Source organism: Mustela nigripes, chromosome 16 (assembly GCF_022355385.1).
Source record: "Mustela nigripes isolate SB6536 chromosome 16, MUSNIG.SB6536, whole genome shotgun sequence".
Classification (NCBI taxonomy): Eukaryota; Metazoa; Chordata; class Mammalia; order Carnivora; family Mustelidae; genus Mustela; species Mustela nigripes.
Genome location: NC_081572.1, coordinates 11,407,951 through 11,424,277, shown reverse-complemented (window position 1 = coordinate 11,424,277; position 16,327 = coordinate 11,407,951). Strand labels below are relative to the sequence as shown.

General features: G+C 44.8%; 1 protein-coding gene across 1 annotated transcript in view; it reads left to right on the top strand.

Annotated features, from left to right (window-relative positions):
* The window catches only part of GNA13 (G protein subunit alpha 13), a 41,211-nt gene extending 26,888 nt beyond the window's left edge, over window positions 1-14,323 (top strand). Inside the window, exons 3-4 of the mRNA XM_059380325.1 lie at window positions 3,675-3,725; window positions 8,819-14,323. Coding sequence (XP_059236308.1) covers window positions 3,675-3,725; window positions 8,819-9,391 — 624 coding nt within the window. The 3' untranslated portion in view covers window positions 9,392-14,323. The remainder of the gene's footprint in view (window positions 1-3,674; window positions 3,726-8,818) is intronic.
* The last annotated feature ends 2,004 nt before the right edge of the window (window positions 14,324-16,327 follow it).

Below are 16,327 nucleotides of genomic sequence, written 5' to 3'. Positions count from 1 at the left end.
CATCGGGGGTCCCAGTGTGGAGCCAGTCAGGGTTTGCACCTTAGTTTATTACAAACACATCCACAAAACACATCCTCTCTGGTCTCAGCTTCATTTATTTTCATCATGACTTCACACCGTTTGGTACAGAGAGTCAGTAGAACCGTTGTGGCAGTGAGTGGTAAGCATCTTAAAAACATTTATCCTCTTTGCCTTAGTAATTCTTCTGAGATCACTCAGGACATAGTTTAAGAGCACAGAGTGCTGTACTCAAAGCTGTTTATCACAACATTATCTATTTTTAAAGTATTTTTAAAGTATTAAAAATGTTTACCAGAAAAAATGCAAATAGTCAACATTAGGTCGGTGGTCTTATTTAACCTTTCAGATAATAAATACTAGGAATTATTTTGACCATTAAATTTATTTAACAGTTATTTAAGTGGAAAATCAGGAACAAACTTGACTATCTTATTTCAATATGTTAAGTATACAAAAAGTGCTTGAAGAAAGATGTTGTCAAATGTTAACTGTGGTCCTCCCTGAGTGGTGGAGGTGGTGGCTGTTGCCACTTTCTTCCTTGGTTCTTTTTATTAGTTATTTGTTTCCACAGTGGGTTTATATTAAATCTAAAATCAGGGGAAAAGCCAATGAATGCAATATACAACACTCCCAGTCCAAAAAAACACCTTTTTTATAAATTTGGTAAATTTCATTTAAGGTATCTGATATTATGTATTTAATATGCACATTACTGAATGGATAGTAGTTTTTTTAGTCAGACTCATATATTAAACAGAGTGACTATCTCTTGTCATATTTGTCCAAGTGACTCCAGTATATCAGAATCATCATTGTTTGAATTTTTACTTTTTAAATACTTTGGGTTATTTATTTATAGTCCTGTAAATAAATATTGAAATTTATAGATTAAGCCCAGATTCCCTTTGGTCTGTAGATCTCCATCAGAACACAAAAATATTAATTTTTTTCATTAAAATTCATGATATAATGCAAAAAAATCCAAGTTTGCCCAGATAATCTCTTCATTAATGCAAAATGAATTCCTTGAAGATTTTTGCCATCTTGTAAAGATCATCTCTAGATGCTAGAAATACTCCACAAGAGGACCATCTATCACTGCTCACAGCCTTGAGGGAGTCAGCCTGGCGCTCCCCACAGGGACACACCCGTGTACTTGTCCATGAATGCACTTCCAGGCAGCCGTGCTCCAAAAAGTGTGTCCCACAGATCTCTTGGGGGGTTCCGGGCACCGTAGAAAGGGAGTCTTCAAGTGAGCCCTCTTCTGAGTGGTACTAAGCGCCTTTCCCTCCTTCCGTGCTCACACTGGTGCCGAGCGTGCAGAGACAACAGCAGTGGCCTCGGCTGGCTGCACCTTGGCACAGGTCCAGGCTTTGGCCCCACGCAAAGCTGTTGTATCCTTCACTGCCATGCACTTGTAGTCGTCATTTCACACACACACACCCTCTGTCCCTTAAGATGCACCCTAACTAGACATTAAAAACTAGTGTTTTAAATCTCGACCTTTGAGTCCCCCTGTCTTTCCTATTCCGTGTGATGGGCTGGGAGGCCCCCTGCGCCCACTGACTTGGGATGGAAAAGCGCTTTGGCAGCTGGTCGGAGCATGAACTGAACTAACCATATTTTTCATGGAACACACATTTTTACTCAAGAAACCAATCGACATTCAGACTTGGGCATTGGGCATTTTTTTAGAAAAGAAGTGAAGGTAGCCTATCACTGGAAGGAATATACGGGATAGTTTTTGCCATTGATAAAATTTGAGCTTTGCCGTGAAAATCACAATTTTAGGAGAACTTGTTTTGGCCTACCACTGTGAGCTTGTCTGATTCCCAGTACTTAAGACAGAGAGGTGAAACACATACTCATGACTAGGATTTTCTTGATACGATGTAATGAAACGTGCCGGCATCTGGGGGGTCTGCATTACTTGGTCACCCCATGACCCATGCCTGGTGTCACAGAAGGGTGGTCAGGTGAAAGATCCTTTTTGCGTGTGCGTAAACCAGTGAACTTCAGTGTAACAAAGTTCGCTGGAAACTGGAAAGCTCATTGGGAGGCTTCCTGTGACACAGTGAACTAACTTTATTATTTTTTTTAAAGATTTTATTTATTTATTTGACAGCCAGAGATGACAAGTAGGCAGAGAGGCAGGCAGAGAGAGAGAGAGAGAGAGAGAGAGGGGGAAGCAGGCACCCCGCTGAGCAGAGAGCCCGATGCGGAGCTCGATCCCAGGACCCTGAGATCATGACCTGAGCCGAAGGCAGCGGCTTAACCCACTGAGCCACCCAGGCGCCCCGGTGAACTAACTTTAAAAAACAAACAAAACAAAACTGCCACTTGTGAAGTTTTGGTATAATAGCAAAAATGTCTGCAGTTATCTGAAAATATTTTATGAAAATGCTCCCTTTCCAACTACATTTTTGTGAAAGACCAGATTTTCTGTCCATACTCAGCCAGGACAGCCTATAGCAGCCGTTCACATGCAGAAGCAAATGAGTATCTCACTGTCTTCGATTGAGCTCTACTAAAATGTGCTACTACGGAATGTGTGTATTATTAAACTGTTTAAATGAATTTTCAAAATACTAAATTTCTCAGTTTTCCTTTTGTACATGCTAATAGCTACAACCCACATAAACGTCTGTTTGGGATCCTTAAGAATCTTAAAGATGTGCAAAGGGATTCTGACACCAAAACAAATCGAGAACTCCTGTGAGGTCTGTCACCCAGTGTGGTCCCAGAAGTCACGTGAACTGCAGAAACTACTACCAACTAGTAGTTTCTGCCACCAGTTTTCCCACTCCCCAGCCCCAGGTCAGAACCTGCAGTCACCCAAGATCTTCAAATAATTTCTCCTACATGTGAAAGAAGCACTGCCTTCCGGAAATTACGGAAGCAGCCGCGGGCAGGGGGGTGCTGTGATTCGGCAGTCGAAATCCAGCAGCGGTGTGAAAGCGCAGGCAGAGCGTCCGAGGAGAAAGAGGCCTTCTTGCCCCAAATGGCTCCCCTCTTGTCTGTCCTCTGTCCAAGGATTTCCTCTTAGGACTATATTCTAGATACTCAAAACTGACTGGGAGTGTAATAGAAATCTGGACTCAGAGAGAGTAGGCTGGTCACTCAGGAGAAGACCTAAGGGAGACATGAAGCCTGCAGCGTTAATTCAAAATCTTTTGGAGGTAGGCGTGTCTGTCCGGGCAAGTGCCTGTTACTGAAAGATGTTCCGGTGTCCTCGCCACATCTCTGGTTTGCTCTTGTCACTAACGATAACAACCATTGGTGTACACTTAAGGTAAAAAAATATAGACAAAAATAATCCCCCTTAAATTGTATGTTTATCTCAAAAGTAGTTTTTACCTTTTAATAACATCTTCCCTTTGGCTACCTAGATGGCTCTATCAGGAAGCGTCCAGGGAACCTCGGCCATGCAGACGGCCGCTGGGGCACCGCCTATGGGTGAAATTACCCAGCCTGTGGCGCTGGGCAGAGGCAGACACTGTATGCGTTCTTACTGGGGTCAGTTGTAACTAAAATTTGTAACTAAACAAATGGTGTTTAGATTAAGTGTACAACCAGACAGTTTAATGTAAACTGTTGTAACAGAATCTTCCATTCCTAAGCTCTAATAACTGTTTATTTTCTTCTTGTTTTAGGGTGAATCTGTAAAATATTTCCTGGATAACTTGGATAAACTCGGAGAAGCAGTAAGTTTTTGTTTATGTTTATTGCCCTTTGAAAGCAGTAGTCAGGATATTAGTGGGAGGTTTAGAAAAATTATGTATTAAAATAGCTGTTTGCTTCTTCCTTTTTCCTAGTGGCAGGACTCTGACTCTTGCTGCTCCATTTTTTCTCCCTCTGTTATCCAGATCTCTGCCGTTTCCCTGGGGGTGCCTTGTCCACTAGTTCATGAACGTGAAACTGTTTAGAGAAAGAAGTTTGTGTTTGAAAATGAGATTGCACATTGTCTCTTCGAATTTGGGGTCTTTCATCTGGGCTTTTTTGGTCAGAAGAAACAGAACACAGTGGGTTGCTGGATTTCAAAACCCTTTAGGAAACGGTATTTTTCAGTTCGGTAAAGGCCTGCCGAAGAGCCTTCACGAAGCAGGAGGAGGAGTCGGCCCTGGAAGGAGGGTGGATGGTTTTCCTCCCAGCTGGCACTGTGGCCGCTCCGGCTGCCTGGGCCTCCTGCAGACTCGCAGCTGCTCTGTCTTCTCTGGGCTGGATGCAGGCCAAAGACTGAAAGAAAGGTTGCTGTGCTCAGAAAATGCTTGAAAGTCACTGCCCCAGAGTCACGTGTTACCCTCTGGAGTTACCGAAGCATTATTTGCCTCCTCTTAAATCGGCTTTCTGTAATACATGTTGGTTTAATCATATGGGTTTTTTGAGATTCCCTTTAAAAATAAAACCAAAAGAACGCACAAAATGAAAAACCCATGGCGAGGAGGAAAGTGGCGCACTGTCCAGGACTTGAGACAGTGTGCCTTCTTTTTGCAAGATAATTTTTACATTCCCTTGCTTTGAATTTTGCAAAACTGTGCTTGTCTGCCCTTAAGCCAGTGTGTTTTTCTCCTAGATACGTGTGTTCCAGAAGTGGGGATCTCCATATTAATGGGTTTTTACTCACTCCATCAGGTTTCACTTTATTTCATTGTCTTTTCCCACCTGATTAGATTATGAGCCTTGGGGGCGGGGTGGGGGGTAGTTACCTGTAGGCCAAATGCAGAGAGCCCCAGTAAGAGTTACTGCGGGTTTTCCCATCCAGACGGGGCTGCTTTGACCTCTTCCCAGTTGCGGTTCCAGATAAGCTGTCCTTGATGGCACCGTGCAGAGCAGGTCCCCCTCTTGTGTTTGCATCAGCCCCTGCTGTTTGCAAAGATCGTTGCTCTTTCTGCAGTTGGTTTATTTATTTGTGTGTTTACTCATCCTGTACCTTCCTCTTGCCATAAGAGCAAGGACAGCATCTCTTGATCTTGAAGAGTAGAGCTCTTGAGGCCCGATGACCGTGCCCGGCACACAGCAGGCACCGGCGAACAGGCAGTGAGTGACTCCAGGCCGGCTCTGGTCCGGCGGTGCGGGCTGCTTACGGTCAGGTAGAGCACGGTTCGGAGGCCGTGGCCGGGACGAAGCAGAGAGAGCGCTGCGGTCGGTAGGTGGGCGTAAGGGAGGGAAGAACGCCCCGGCGGCGCCACAGATGGGTCCTTCCTTTTGTGCGTGTCGGGCCAGTCCCAAGACGGCGTTTTCTTCTCCGTCTCTGATGGGGAGTCCCGGGGCCACTGAAACCCTGCGGTGTGCCCAGCCCCATGACCCTCTGGGCAGGAGAACAGCGCAGGGGTCGGCAGCGTTGGGCTCTGCAGCCGGACCACCTGGATCCCGAGGCCGGTTCCCTCACAGACCGGCCCTGTGTCACCACGGGCATTCCTGCGCCTCACTTTCTTCGTGTCCTGGGCGTAGTGAGAGAGCGCATCGGGTTATGGGGTGATGACGTGGAGTAAACCCCAGGTCTTGGTCTGCTCGGGCTGCCATGACAAAACACCACAGACGGGGTGGCTCCGACAGCAGACCTTGACTTCTCACGGTTCCAGAGGTTGGAAGTCTAAAGTGGAGGTGCTGGCATGGTCGTTTTCGGGGGAGGACTTTGCTCCTGGCGTGCAGACTGCGGCCTCCTCTCTGGGGCTTCTTCACGGGGCTCTGGCTCAGCACATACACAGAGATCTCTTGCTCTTACAAGACCGCCAAAACTGTCTTCTTAGAACCCTCTGACCTCATTTCACCTGAGTCATGTCCTATAAAAGACTTTTCCCAAAATACAGTCACTTTGGGGTTAGGGCTCCAGCATATGAACTTGTGGGGGACAGAGTTCAGTCCCTGGCGTTCACTAAGGTCTTCAGAATAGAGCCTCACGTGTAGTAGTAAAGGCTTGATAGCTGTTTGGTTCTTTGATCCCTGTTTTTAAGGAACTCATTCTAGTCGAGACAAAACTGTGCCATACATAAAATAAGCAGAGGACGATTAAGTGCTAGACAGTAAAGACAGTGTTTGTCCATAGAAGGGGAAGAGATGCTCTGCCCCCGGGAGCTGGAGCTAGCCCGTAAGAACGGGGATCCGAACTGTCTGAAGGGTGAGGTGGATTTAGACTCGGAGAGAGGAGATGCGGCCCACCAAGGTGGGGGACAGCGGGGTGGGTTTAATGTTAGCAGGCATATCTGTCTGACAGAGGACCTTTGATGTTCTTGGCTCTAATATATGAAAACCAATTTCTAGAAGGCAGTAGCTTGGGTCTGGACGCATTGTTCATTGTACTTGCACGACTGTGCAAGTGAATGGTCATGGAGTGGTACCAAGACGTGCAGCTTTGGGCAAGTCCTGACAAGAGGCTCTGAGGTAAGCCTGGACAGTGTAGAGCAGAGTCTGCTAGTTCCAGAAGACAAGGAGTAAAGCGGGTCATGAAAGCCAGTCAGCAGAGTTCAGATTGGATGCAGTGAGGAAGCTCCCCGTAAGTTCTGAGGTTACGATGTAGGAGTGGGGCGGAGGGGAGTGGCTGGCGGGAGACACGACCGCACGCGAGACCACATGGCGCGTACACCGTGTGCCTGGGCCGGTGCCCAAGCACTTCCCCTATTGAACTCACAACCCCCTTGATGTGAGGGCCAGTGAACGTTATTGTCTGCATTTCACAAATCAGGAAGTGGAGACACAGCAGGATGAAGTGACTCAGCCAGGGTCACACAGCTAGTCTGTGAAGTGCTGGCTCCAGAATTCAGTTCTCGAATCGCTGGTGTTCTGCCACACCAGTTAGCACTTGATGACATTGTCCTGGTTTGGGGGCTGCGTAGGCATTAGCTTTCAGCTTCCTAACCAGATTGTTAGCCTCGAAGTGAGGCAGTTAGAACTTGTAATTTTTGGAATTAGAAAATTAAAAAACAACAACCCAGGGCTGGCATGTTTCCACAGCAGCTGGCACATGTATGCACAGCGTTTCTGGAAAGCAGTTGGGCTCTAAGTGTCCAGGGTCATCAAAATGTTCGTAACGTTTGACCTCATGATCTTATTCCTGGTTATTTCGTCTCAGGAAAGAGTCCGGGGGCGGGGGGAGTATGTGTATGAGAATTTTAATTGCAGAATATTTACTAAAGTAAAATATTAGAAACGACCTTAGTGAACACTAGTCAGGGAATGTTTATGTAAAGTACAGTACATTCACTCATTTGGCGTATTTATTTACACTCCTTTGAAGTGAAATACAACTACATCAGCATGTGTAACAGTCCATGATGAAATGTTAAACAAAAAATTAGGGGTAGGTAAAAATTGTGTGGGTGTGCTGATTCTAGGTAAACTAGTTAAGTATGTGAACAAAAGCTAAAAGGGAACCTGGAAACCTAACATGTTTTATGAAGCCCTAGTGTTATATAATAAGTGGTTGTGGATTTCAGGTAACTGAGAACTGCCTCCTTTTTTTTTTTTTTTTAATTCTAACTCCATTGCACGATTTTGAGGAGATGAATAATCACGTTGTACTGAAATTTCAAAATTATATCACACTATTTGGAAAAGCATAAGGTACAGCATTATTATAATCAGCATTGTTTTAAAATCTTGCCTCAATTAGGAAAAAATATGTATTTTGACCTTGACGACGAGCATTAAAAAGTTCTCCCATTCAGTATTGCCCAAGAGCTAAGTCAACGTTCTGGAAAAACACTAGCCTGGGAAGAAAGAACCAGTTATACTGCATCCGGAAGTCCGCTGTCCAGGAGAGCCGCTGACTTGTGAGGCTGGCAGCTTCTGTCTGTCCAAGGTCTCGGAGCTGACTGGTCCCGTGCACAGAGAAGGGTTCTTTGCATAAGCTGTCCCTCTGAGGCAGGTCGGCCTGGTGCGGCCACCTTTGCTTCACGGGCCGAGGCACAGGCAGAGTGACTACTTGTGTCACAGGGAGAGGGCAGGAGCATAGCCGCTTGGGCTGGACGCTGGAAGCAAACCTGGGTGGCGCCCCGAAGTCAAGTCAGTGCCTTGGCCACGCGTGTGGTATGGCTGTGGTGATGCCGTGGAGTGACTGTCATGGGAGTTCTTGGTGGTGAAGGTGGGGCACGGGTGGGGAGCGTTTAGAATGAGCTACAGAGAGGTAGGCAGAACCTTGTACTGGGAGGTGACCCTTAGGATCTGGCATCTCAGCCCTCCCTGCTTTTCGCAGAGAGGCAAGCAGCGGGTGGGCAAGTGAGCAGGAAGGTCCCGGGCCGGAGCGGAGGGTGGGTTGGTGAGTGGCGGTGGCTGCGCGGCGGTGGCCGGGGCGAGGGGCCACCTGCTCGGTGAGACTTCGGTCTGCAGACACTGCCGGAGTGAGAAACAGAGAATGTTGAACCAGTCTTCCTTCCCTAACAATGTAATCAATCTGGACGGTCTGTAACGAGAATAATAGTACCAATGCTTTAACGCAGCCAGGAGAAGCCACTAAAAAGACGAGTTTGTGGGGCGTCGGGTGGCTCAGACAGTTAAGCGTCTGACTCGGCTCAGGTCGTGCTCTCTGATCTCGGGGTCCTGGGACCAAGCCTTCATTACATCTGCGTCTGCTCCCAGGCTCTCTGCTCAGCAGGGAGTCTCCTTGTCCCTCTCCCCTGCCCTCTGCTTGTGCTGATGCGCTCTCTCTTTCAAATAAATAAGTAACATCTTTTTAAAAAATAAATAAATAAAAAGATCGGTTTGTTTGTGTATCCATTCCCTCAACCAGTTAGTTCAGTAGAAACTTTACTTACTTTACTCCTGGGTTACTGAGTATAAAGCAGTTTTTCTTCTTTTCCAGGATTACATTCCCTCACAACAAGATATCCTGCTTGCCAGAAGACCCACCAAAGGCATTCATGAGTACGACTTTGAAATTAAAAATGTTCCTTTCAAAATGGTTGATGTGGGTGGTCAAAGATCAGAGAGAAAACGGTGGTTTGAGTGCTTCGACAGCGTCACGTCAATACTTTTCCTTGTTTCCTCAAGTGAGTTTGACCAGGTGCTGATGGAAGACCGACTGACCAATCGCCTCACAGAATCTCTGAACATTTTTGAAACAATCGTCAACAACCGGGTTTTCAGCAATGTCTCCATAATTCTCTTCTTAAACAAGACAGATTTGCTTGAGGAGAAGGTGCAAATTGTGAGCATCAAAGACTACTTCTTAGAATTCGAAGGGGATCCCCACTGCTTAAGAGACGTCCAAAAATTCCTGGTGGAGTGTTTCCGGAACAAACGCCGGGACCAGCAGCAGAAGCCTTTGTACCACCACTTCACCACCGCCATCAACACGGAGAACATCCGCCTCGTCTTCCGCGACGTGAAGGATACCATTCTTCACGACAACCTCAAGCAGCTCATGCTGCAGTGACGTACAGAAAGACTGGCCGTGTCATACCTTCTGTCCTTTGATTGTTTTCTGTTCGTTTTGTTTTTCTAAAATAGCAGTTTACAACAGGAATTAGAAGAATCTGGATCCTAAGTTTGACTTCTTGGAAATCTTAGTCCCCCTCCCGCGGACTCGGGTTTGTGGCCGAAAGCTGCTGAGTAACACATCGCCGAAACCTGTTGACGTGCAGCCTTTGATCTGTTTCACTGTGGCTTCCCTCGGAGGGGTTTGTGCTTCCTGCCAAGCCTCTGACTGGGGAGAGTTCGGGCTCCAGCTTCTCCCACTTCTCCAGCTGAATTCTGTAGTGCCAAGTTCCGAAGGTGTCCTCGAAGCCTTATTGGTATGAGGTTAAGGACATTCAGTTCCAAAAAAAGCAAGACCCCCTTTATCTGCCCTGCGCCCGGCAGCAATCCTCGTGCCTAGCTCTAGGGTGACCTTGTTTGGAAGGGCTGTCGGAAAAAGGTTCGACCTAAGGACTGGCATTCTGTAGCTGTACACAGATTTAGCCTTCGTGTTTTTTTTAATTGCTTATATAGCGACAGTTGATTAGTTTGAAAATTTCTGTGGTTTCTGAAGGTAATGTTCTTGGTGTTTTACAGTTTACATAAGGATTCCTAGTCTGATGCTCGTGGAGTTTCACAAATGGTACAGGGCAGGGGGAGGGGAGCCAGAGGAGAGCCAGTGCCCTGCAGAGTGTTTGATGCAGAGGAATGAGTTGAATACAATGTGCCCTTTTCATATTTAAATTTCATGTCATAAATGTGCCACATGTGAGGCATTCTGGCCGTAGCTGCAACTATAAAAATCACAAATCAGTTGATAACAGAGCTTTCTGAATAAAACATACCCCTTCCAGGACCTTACGTGCTTTACGCGCGGACTTGTTCATCCTGTCTCGGGGCCTCCAGGTCCTCGCTGCAGAGAAGCACTGTTGTTCCATCACAGACATCCTTCTGCTGTTCTCCCGTCTGTTCCCATCAACTCCGACTGTGGCGTTCATAGGAGTTTTTGTTTATTTGGAGCTTGCCAAGGGCAGTATTTTCCTGTCAAACGACTCAAGAAGGCATGATTTGAGATTCCTGTTCATGTGTCTCTAAAAGATACGTGTTTCTATCATTATTGCTAATGAAATTCTAACTTTATTGAGGTACATTTTGAATGTCTTGAAGATACTTCTAAGAACAAGTAGTGATTTTTTTTAGTTCACACCGAAAGATGGTTACATTTGACCTCTCCTCTGCACATACGAGATGAATGTGTACCCTTGAGGACAGATACGGTGGTGATGGACTCATCAGAGGGGCTCGTTTGCAGTGCTAGAATAGTGCCTGCTAGGTTGGGTGTGGTGTGAGACCGAGCCTAGAGAGGCAAACCCCCCAGCCTCGTGCCAGTTGGGAAGATCGGGCAGCTTTTCTCCTTTTTCTGGAAATTGGGATTAAGACTGTGATGTCTGTCACTTTACTGTAGAGCTGCGTTCTCAGGTATTCTGCTGGCTAGAAAGTCCTTGAAAGATTGGTCAACACTACGGATCATGCAGCCTTTCCAAGGCCGTGGCTCTTGGTCTGTCTGGTGTCTAGTGCGAGAGTAGGGCTTTCCAAGGAACTAACCAGGGATTGTTCTTAACCGTTCCTGACTTTTCTTGCATTTGAAGTTCCACCATCATTTTATCCATAATAACTTTCAGTGTGTCCATGCCTTGGTCGTGCACGAGCTACAGACCTATAGCCCAGCAGCCTAAAGCAAGTCTTCATAGTATAAAGCTCACGCGTGTTTGAATACTTCTACATCCAGTGCTTCTTGCCAAAAAGAATACAGTGTTTAAATTCACAAATTAGAGTAACATCAGTGCTCGTGGATATCGGAATGCGTGCACAGTAACATTTGGACTTTCTGCGCACGGATTGCACAACTAGTTTAATTGAATGACTCAAACCATTGCACTCCAGTGAAGGCTCAAGTTCCCGGTACAAAAAGGAAACTTAGTCTTACTTGAGTTGTGTTTAAGATCTGTGATACGAACCGTAAACACTGCCTGACAGCAGCAGTCACCAAGTTGTCCCTTTCGACCACCAAGGCATGTCAAAACAGCAGATAGGTAAGGCATTATTCTGGGTGTTTGTGATTCTCCTTCCTGATGTTTGGGATGTCTCAACGTTCTTTTAAAATAAACTTTAGACCATACTTTGAGGCAGCAGGTTACTTCTCCTTAATGGCAGGCTTATTTAGACAGTGGAGGTATGAGGCTCAGTCTGAAGGCTGTAGCTCACATGTTTTTATGGACTGTATTTTAAAACCATTTGAAGGAGTCTTAATACCTGTATTATGAAAACTAGATCCTTTTGAAATACCACTGTATGAAGAAGGAGATGGAACTTAGTGAACCAAATTAAAAAGGTGCTCATGGCTTTCACCACGCTAGTTTCCCCTCATCTCTAAAAAAAGTGGCTTAAAGTTGTTCGGTCTTTTTGCTTTTTTAAATCTTAATCAAGGTCATGATTTGGAATAAAATGTGCCTAATTCTCTATTACATTGTGTTCCTCAATTCAAATGTCTTCTTGTTGAATTCTTAAGAAATGTCACAAAAGTGCCCTCACTGGCCTCAAAGAAATGTATAATATACACAGTTGCCTTACAAATCAAAGAATGCCATGAATTTGGGCCCTGATTTTCATAGGGAAAAGGTTTTGCCAAACGTTTTCTGAGGATCCACATCATGGAAGTCTTGAGTCTGCCACTTAAATATTGTGTTTTTGGTAACCCGAATCGTTGCTTTCTGCCAACCAGCGTATGACATTGAGGTCTTCCCTCCAGTGTTACTGGGTGGCAGAGGCACTGGGTAGCTGGAGAGCAGCCGAGGGTGGGGGGGGGGGGGCGGCCACGACCACCCGTGTCTGTTCTGTTTTCTTGGAAGTTGCACCGGCGCGACCTAGGCTGGGAAGCTCCGCTGGTGAACCTCTCAAGTTGAGGTTGTTTAGGGAAATCCTTTTTCAGCTGGTGGCAGTGATTGGTTTCAAGTAGAAGGAAGTAAGAGTATGTCAATACCAGAGATGATGAGAAGTAGTGATTCTGATGCAACGGAAATTGTACGCCCCTGCCATTTTTGTGTAAGAGAGAATGAGTAAATCTGAACTTGCAGTGTGGACCCGAGTACTTGTATTTATGCTTTTGACAAAAATGTATTTTCAGCCTTAGTACACATATCCGGTTATGCCTTATTTATGTGAAGAATGAAGTTATCCCAGTCCTGTTCTGTTATGTTCTGAAATTCAAATCACTAGTGGAGAAGGCCTCAAATTGGTGCTTTCATTATGTAATGATCCATTTAGACAAAACCCCAAACCAAGCCATTTGGAACAAGTTTCTCTCCTTTGCAATTTGTAGCAATGTTATTTCTGTCTGTGTAATAAGAAGGCTAAAGATCAGTGTTAACTCTGAATTTCTTGTTTGAATCCATGAAATCATGCCTGTAAAACTCAGTCAAACATTTGTAACAAACTCCCCAATAAATCTAGAGAAAGTCGCTCTGTTACCTTTTTATTGCTTTTAGTTTAATTGAAGGAATCAAGAAAGTTTGCATGGGTGTTTTCCAGTCGGAAGTTTGACTTCGTCCTGGGTCACTTTATGTCGCTTTCCCGTCATTTCCGCATGTTCGCTTCCGTCCGTCGGATCCGCACGGGGTGTGCCGCTTCCCTCTAAGGACTGATTTTCTTCCATTGATAGGGTGCAGCCTGCCCTTTCAGCCTAGTAAAGCATGAGGACGGGGATTGCACAGGAGCGGGTATGGATAAGTCTCCACAGTCCAAGTGAGGCGGATGGTATGATCCTTACCCATTATCTTATGGTACGAGGTTAGGGCTTCAAAGGTTTATACTAGAAACTAAAGTAGAGGTCTACACCTGAACATTTTAAACAGGTTGGACTTTATGGTTTTTTTCAAGTCCCATCAAGGCCATGTCAGCCTTGGGCTGGTGAGTGGTTATTAACATTTGAAGTAGTGTGTGTACCATTATCATTCTTGTGTCTGTACTTGAATGTATAGTTAGCCTGTAAGGGGACATACTCATTCTTGTGGCATCCAGGTCTAACAGTCTGATTTCCAATGCCAGAGCTTATATGGAACAGAAAGTGAATGATGGGGCACTGTTTCCTGGGTTGATGGCAGGTTTGGGGACCTAGCCATATCTGTTGAGAAAAAAATTTCCAGCTCAAAGTATGCTAGGACCCATATGCGTACATTTTCATTGTGGAAGTGGTGATAGGAATATGCTACTTCCTGGGTATCTGATTTGGGCTTGTATTTAGAAAGCTTGTTCATGATATTTCTTGCCATAGTAAGTGATACATCTGTCCTCGGTGATACCCATTTGATGGTACCAAGGGGGATCAGAAAGGGGACGGGTAGGGATTAATTCTTGGAAGGTATATGTAACAATGCAACAAACTATACCATTTACTCTCTCCTTGACCTCTTACTTGAAAGCAGAATGGCAACATGTTTCTGTACCACTCTACCTGAGAGCTCATTTACCACAAGAAGCCTTATCCGAAAGTATATTTTGTAACAACCTCACAGATACTGTACCCAACAAAACATGATTTGTATTAGCTTTGTATAAAAGTATTGGTGGCTTAGATTTTTTATACATATTATATCTTTTTATAAATTTCCAGGAACTAAGAAGCACGTTATCTGATATTGTACATTTTTTTTCCTGTCAGTGCTTTAGTTCAGGATTGGCAATAAATTATTTCTAAAGGAGATCTGAAAGTGGAAAGCATGGTTTGATTTTACACAATGAGTTGCTAGTCATGAAGGCTTTTTACTTTTGTACATATTTTGCAAAAATTTTGCCTCTTGCTATTAATATTTGCTTTGTAAAAATTACATTTAATAAACATTTATAAACTATTCAATACCATGATGTTATTTAAACCAACAGTTTGATAAATGTAAAGTATAAAGCAGATAGTTAAGTTTGGAAGCAAAAACGTAGTGATTTGAAACACTGAAATCTCAGCAGATCGCCAACAAAATTTTGCATTCCTAGTAATCCATAAGTATGTCCTTACTGTAGATGGGAAGGTGGACTTCATCCAAGGAAGCTCCCAGACACTTAATATGTTTGCATATAGGAATGGGGGAAGGGCAGCCACCCCTTTATCTCTCCATTCTTTTTTTTTTTTTTTAGATTTTATTTATTTATTTGACAGAGAGAAAGTGAGAGATCACAAGCAGGCAGGCAGAGAGAGGGGGAAGCAGGCTCCTTGCCGAGCAGAGAGCCCGATGCAGGGCTCCATCCCAGGACCCTGAGATCATGACCTGAGCCGAAGGCAGAGGCTTAACCCACTGAGCCACCCAGGTGCCCCTATCTCTCCATTCTTAAGATTGCGTAAACCACACTACAGTGTTGGGAGTTGTGTTTGCCCACCTGTGGAAGTAATGCTCTTAGGTCTGTTGTGATCGAAATAGTGTTTTAAAGACCAACATACGACCACTCGTTTTTCTTAATAAACTTTATTTTAGATGGTGACTTACAGAAAAATTGCAAAGGTCATAGAGTTCCCCACTACACCACAGCCTTTACATGGTTGCCCCAGTTAATACAGCGTGCCTCAGGTACATTTGTCATAAAGAACCAATACTGGGATTTTATTATTAACTAAAGCCCACACTTCATTCCCATTTCCTTAGTTGTTCCCTGATGTCCCTTTCTGCTGCAGAATGCATCCGGGATACCAGAGTGCCTAGAATTGTCCTGTCTCCTTCAGCTCCTCTTGGCCACTACAGGTTCTCAGACGTCATTGTTGATGACTGTGGCAGGTTTGAGAAGGAACACTGGTCGGGTATACTGTAGATGGCCCCTCTGTTGGGATCTGTCTGCTGCATTTCTCCTGATAAGTCTCAGTTAAGTGTTGGCGGGACTGCAGAGGTAAAGCCCGTCCTCACCAAATCCTATCCCGCATACTACCCATCTTTTCCCTTCACAACTTCGGCTAAATTAGAAGTTGTTAAATAACCTTGGACATGCTCATACCTTTGCTTAGGTGGCATATATCGAAAACAGCATGTGCTTGCCTGGAGCAGGATGAAGGGCCATTCCCCACAGTCAGAATCGTAACAGCAGGTGTGAATAAAGGTTCGGTGGCCATGACTGTGCACCAGACTGGTTGGCTCCAGGCCTTAGCGGCAAAGAAACATTCTGTTCTGAGGTCTCATCTTGAACATGAATTTCACTCTTGGGCCCACGAAAAAGGGAGGTAGGAAAATTTGGACTGAGAAATATCTACAAATCTACAAATATCTACAAACGTACCTTGAAAACAGGCCGTTGAAGCTTTCTTTGAGAGACTGAAGATCTTTAAAGGTTGAAATTAAAATCACGAGCATTTGAATCCCCAAAAGAAATCAAGAAGGCTTAAGAAAAAAAATTGTTTTCTTCTGCTATTGTTGGAAAAAAAGAATATTCCTTTGTCAAAGGAAGTAGCTTAAGACTCCATTATTGTCCAGTAAAATGTTTGGGCACCATCGTGGTAATGGGCGTGAGATGCTCTCAAAATGACCTGTTCCCTTGCCCACAGTGTGGGTTGTCAGAAGAGAAAAGAGACTGATTTCAAGAAGGCCGGAAACTCAAGAGAGTTTTTAGGTTAAACCAGAGGTTTGTTTTGGTGACGGGAAATTTGGCAAATCCTCAAAAAACAAATGACCAAGGACAGTGTTTTAAAATATATGCTGTAATTTTTCCTCAGAAATTAGTGGGGCAACCAAAATAACAGCACTGTGGTTGCGAGGAGTATCTACGAAAACACGGCGCAGCTAGATTTCACAAGGGTCCCCTTTCAAGTACACGGAGACAACAAAAGGCCCAAACAAGGGTTCGATACAAGCGAACCATTCAGGGCAGTTGTGTGAAGCTTCTC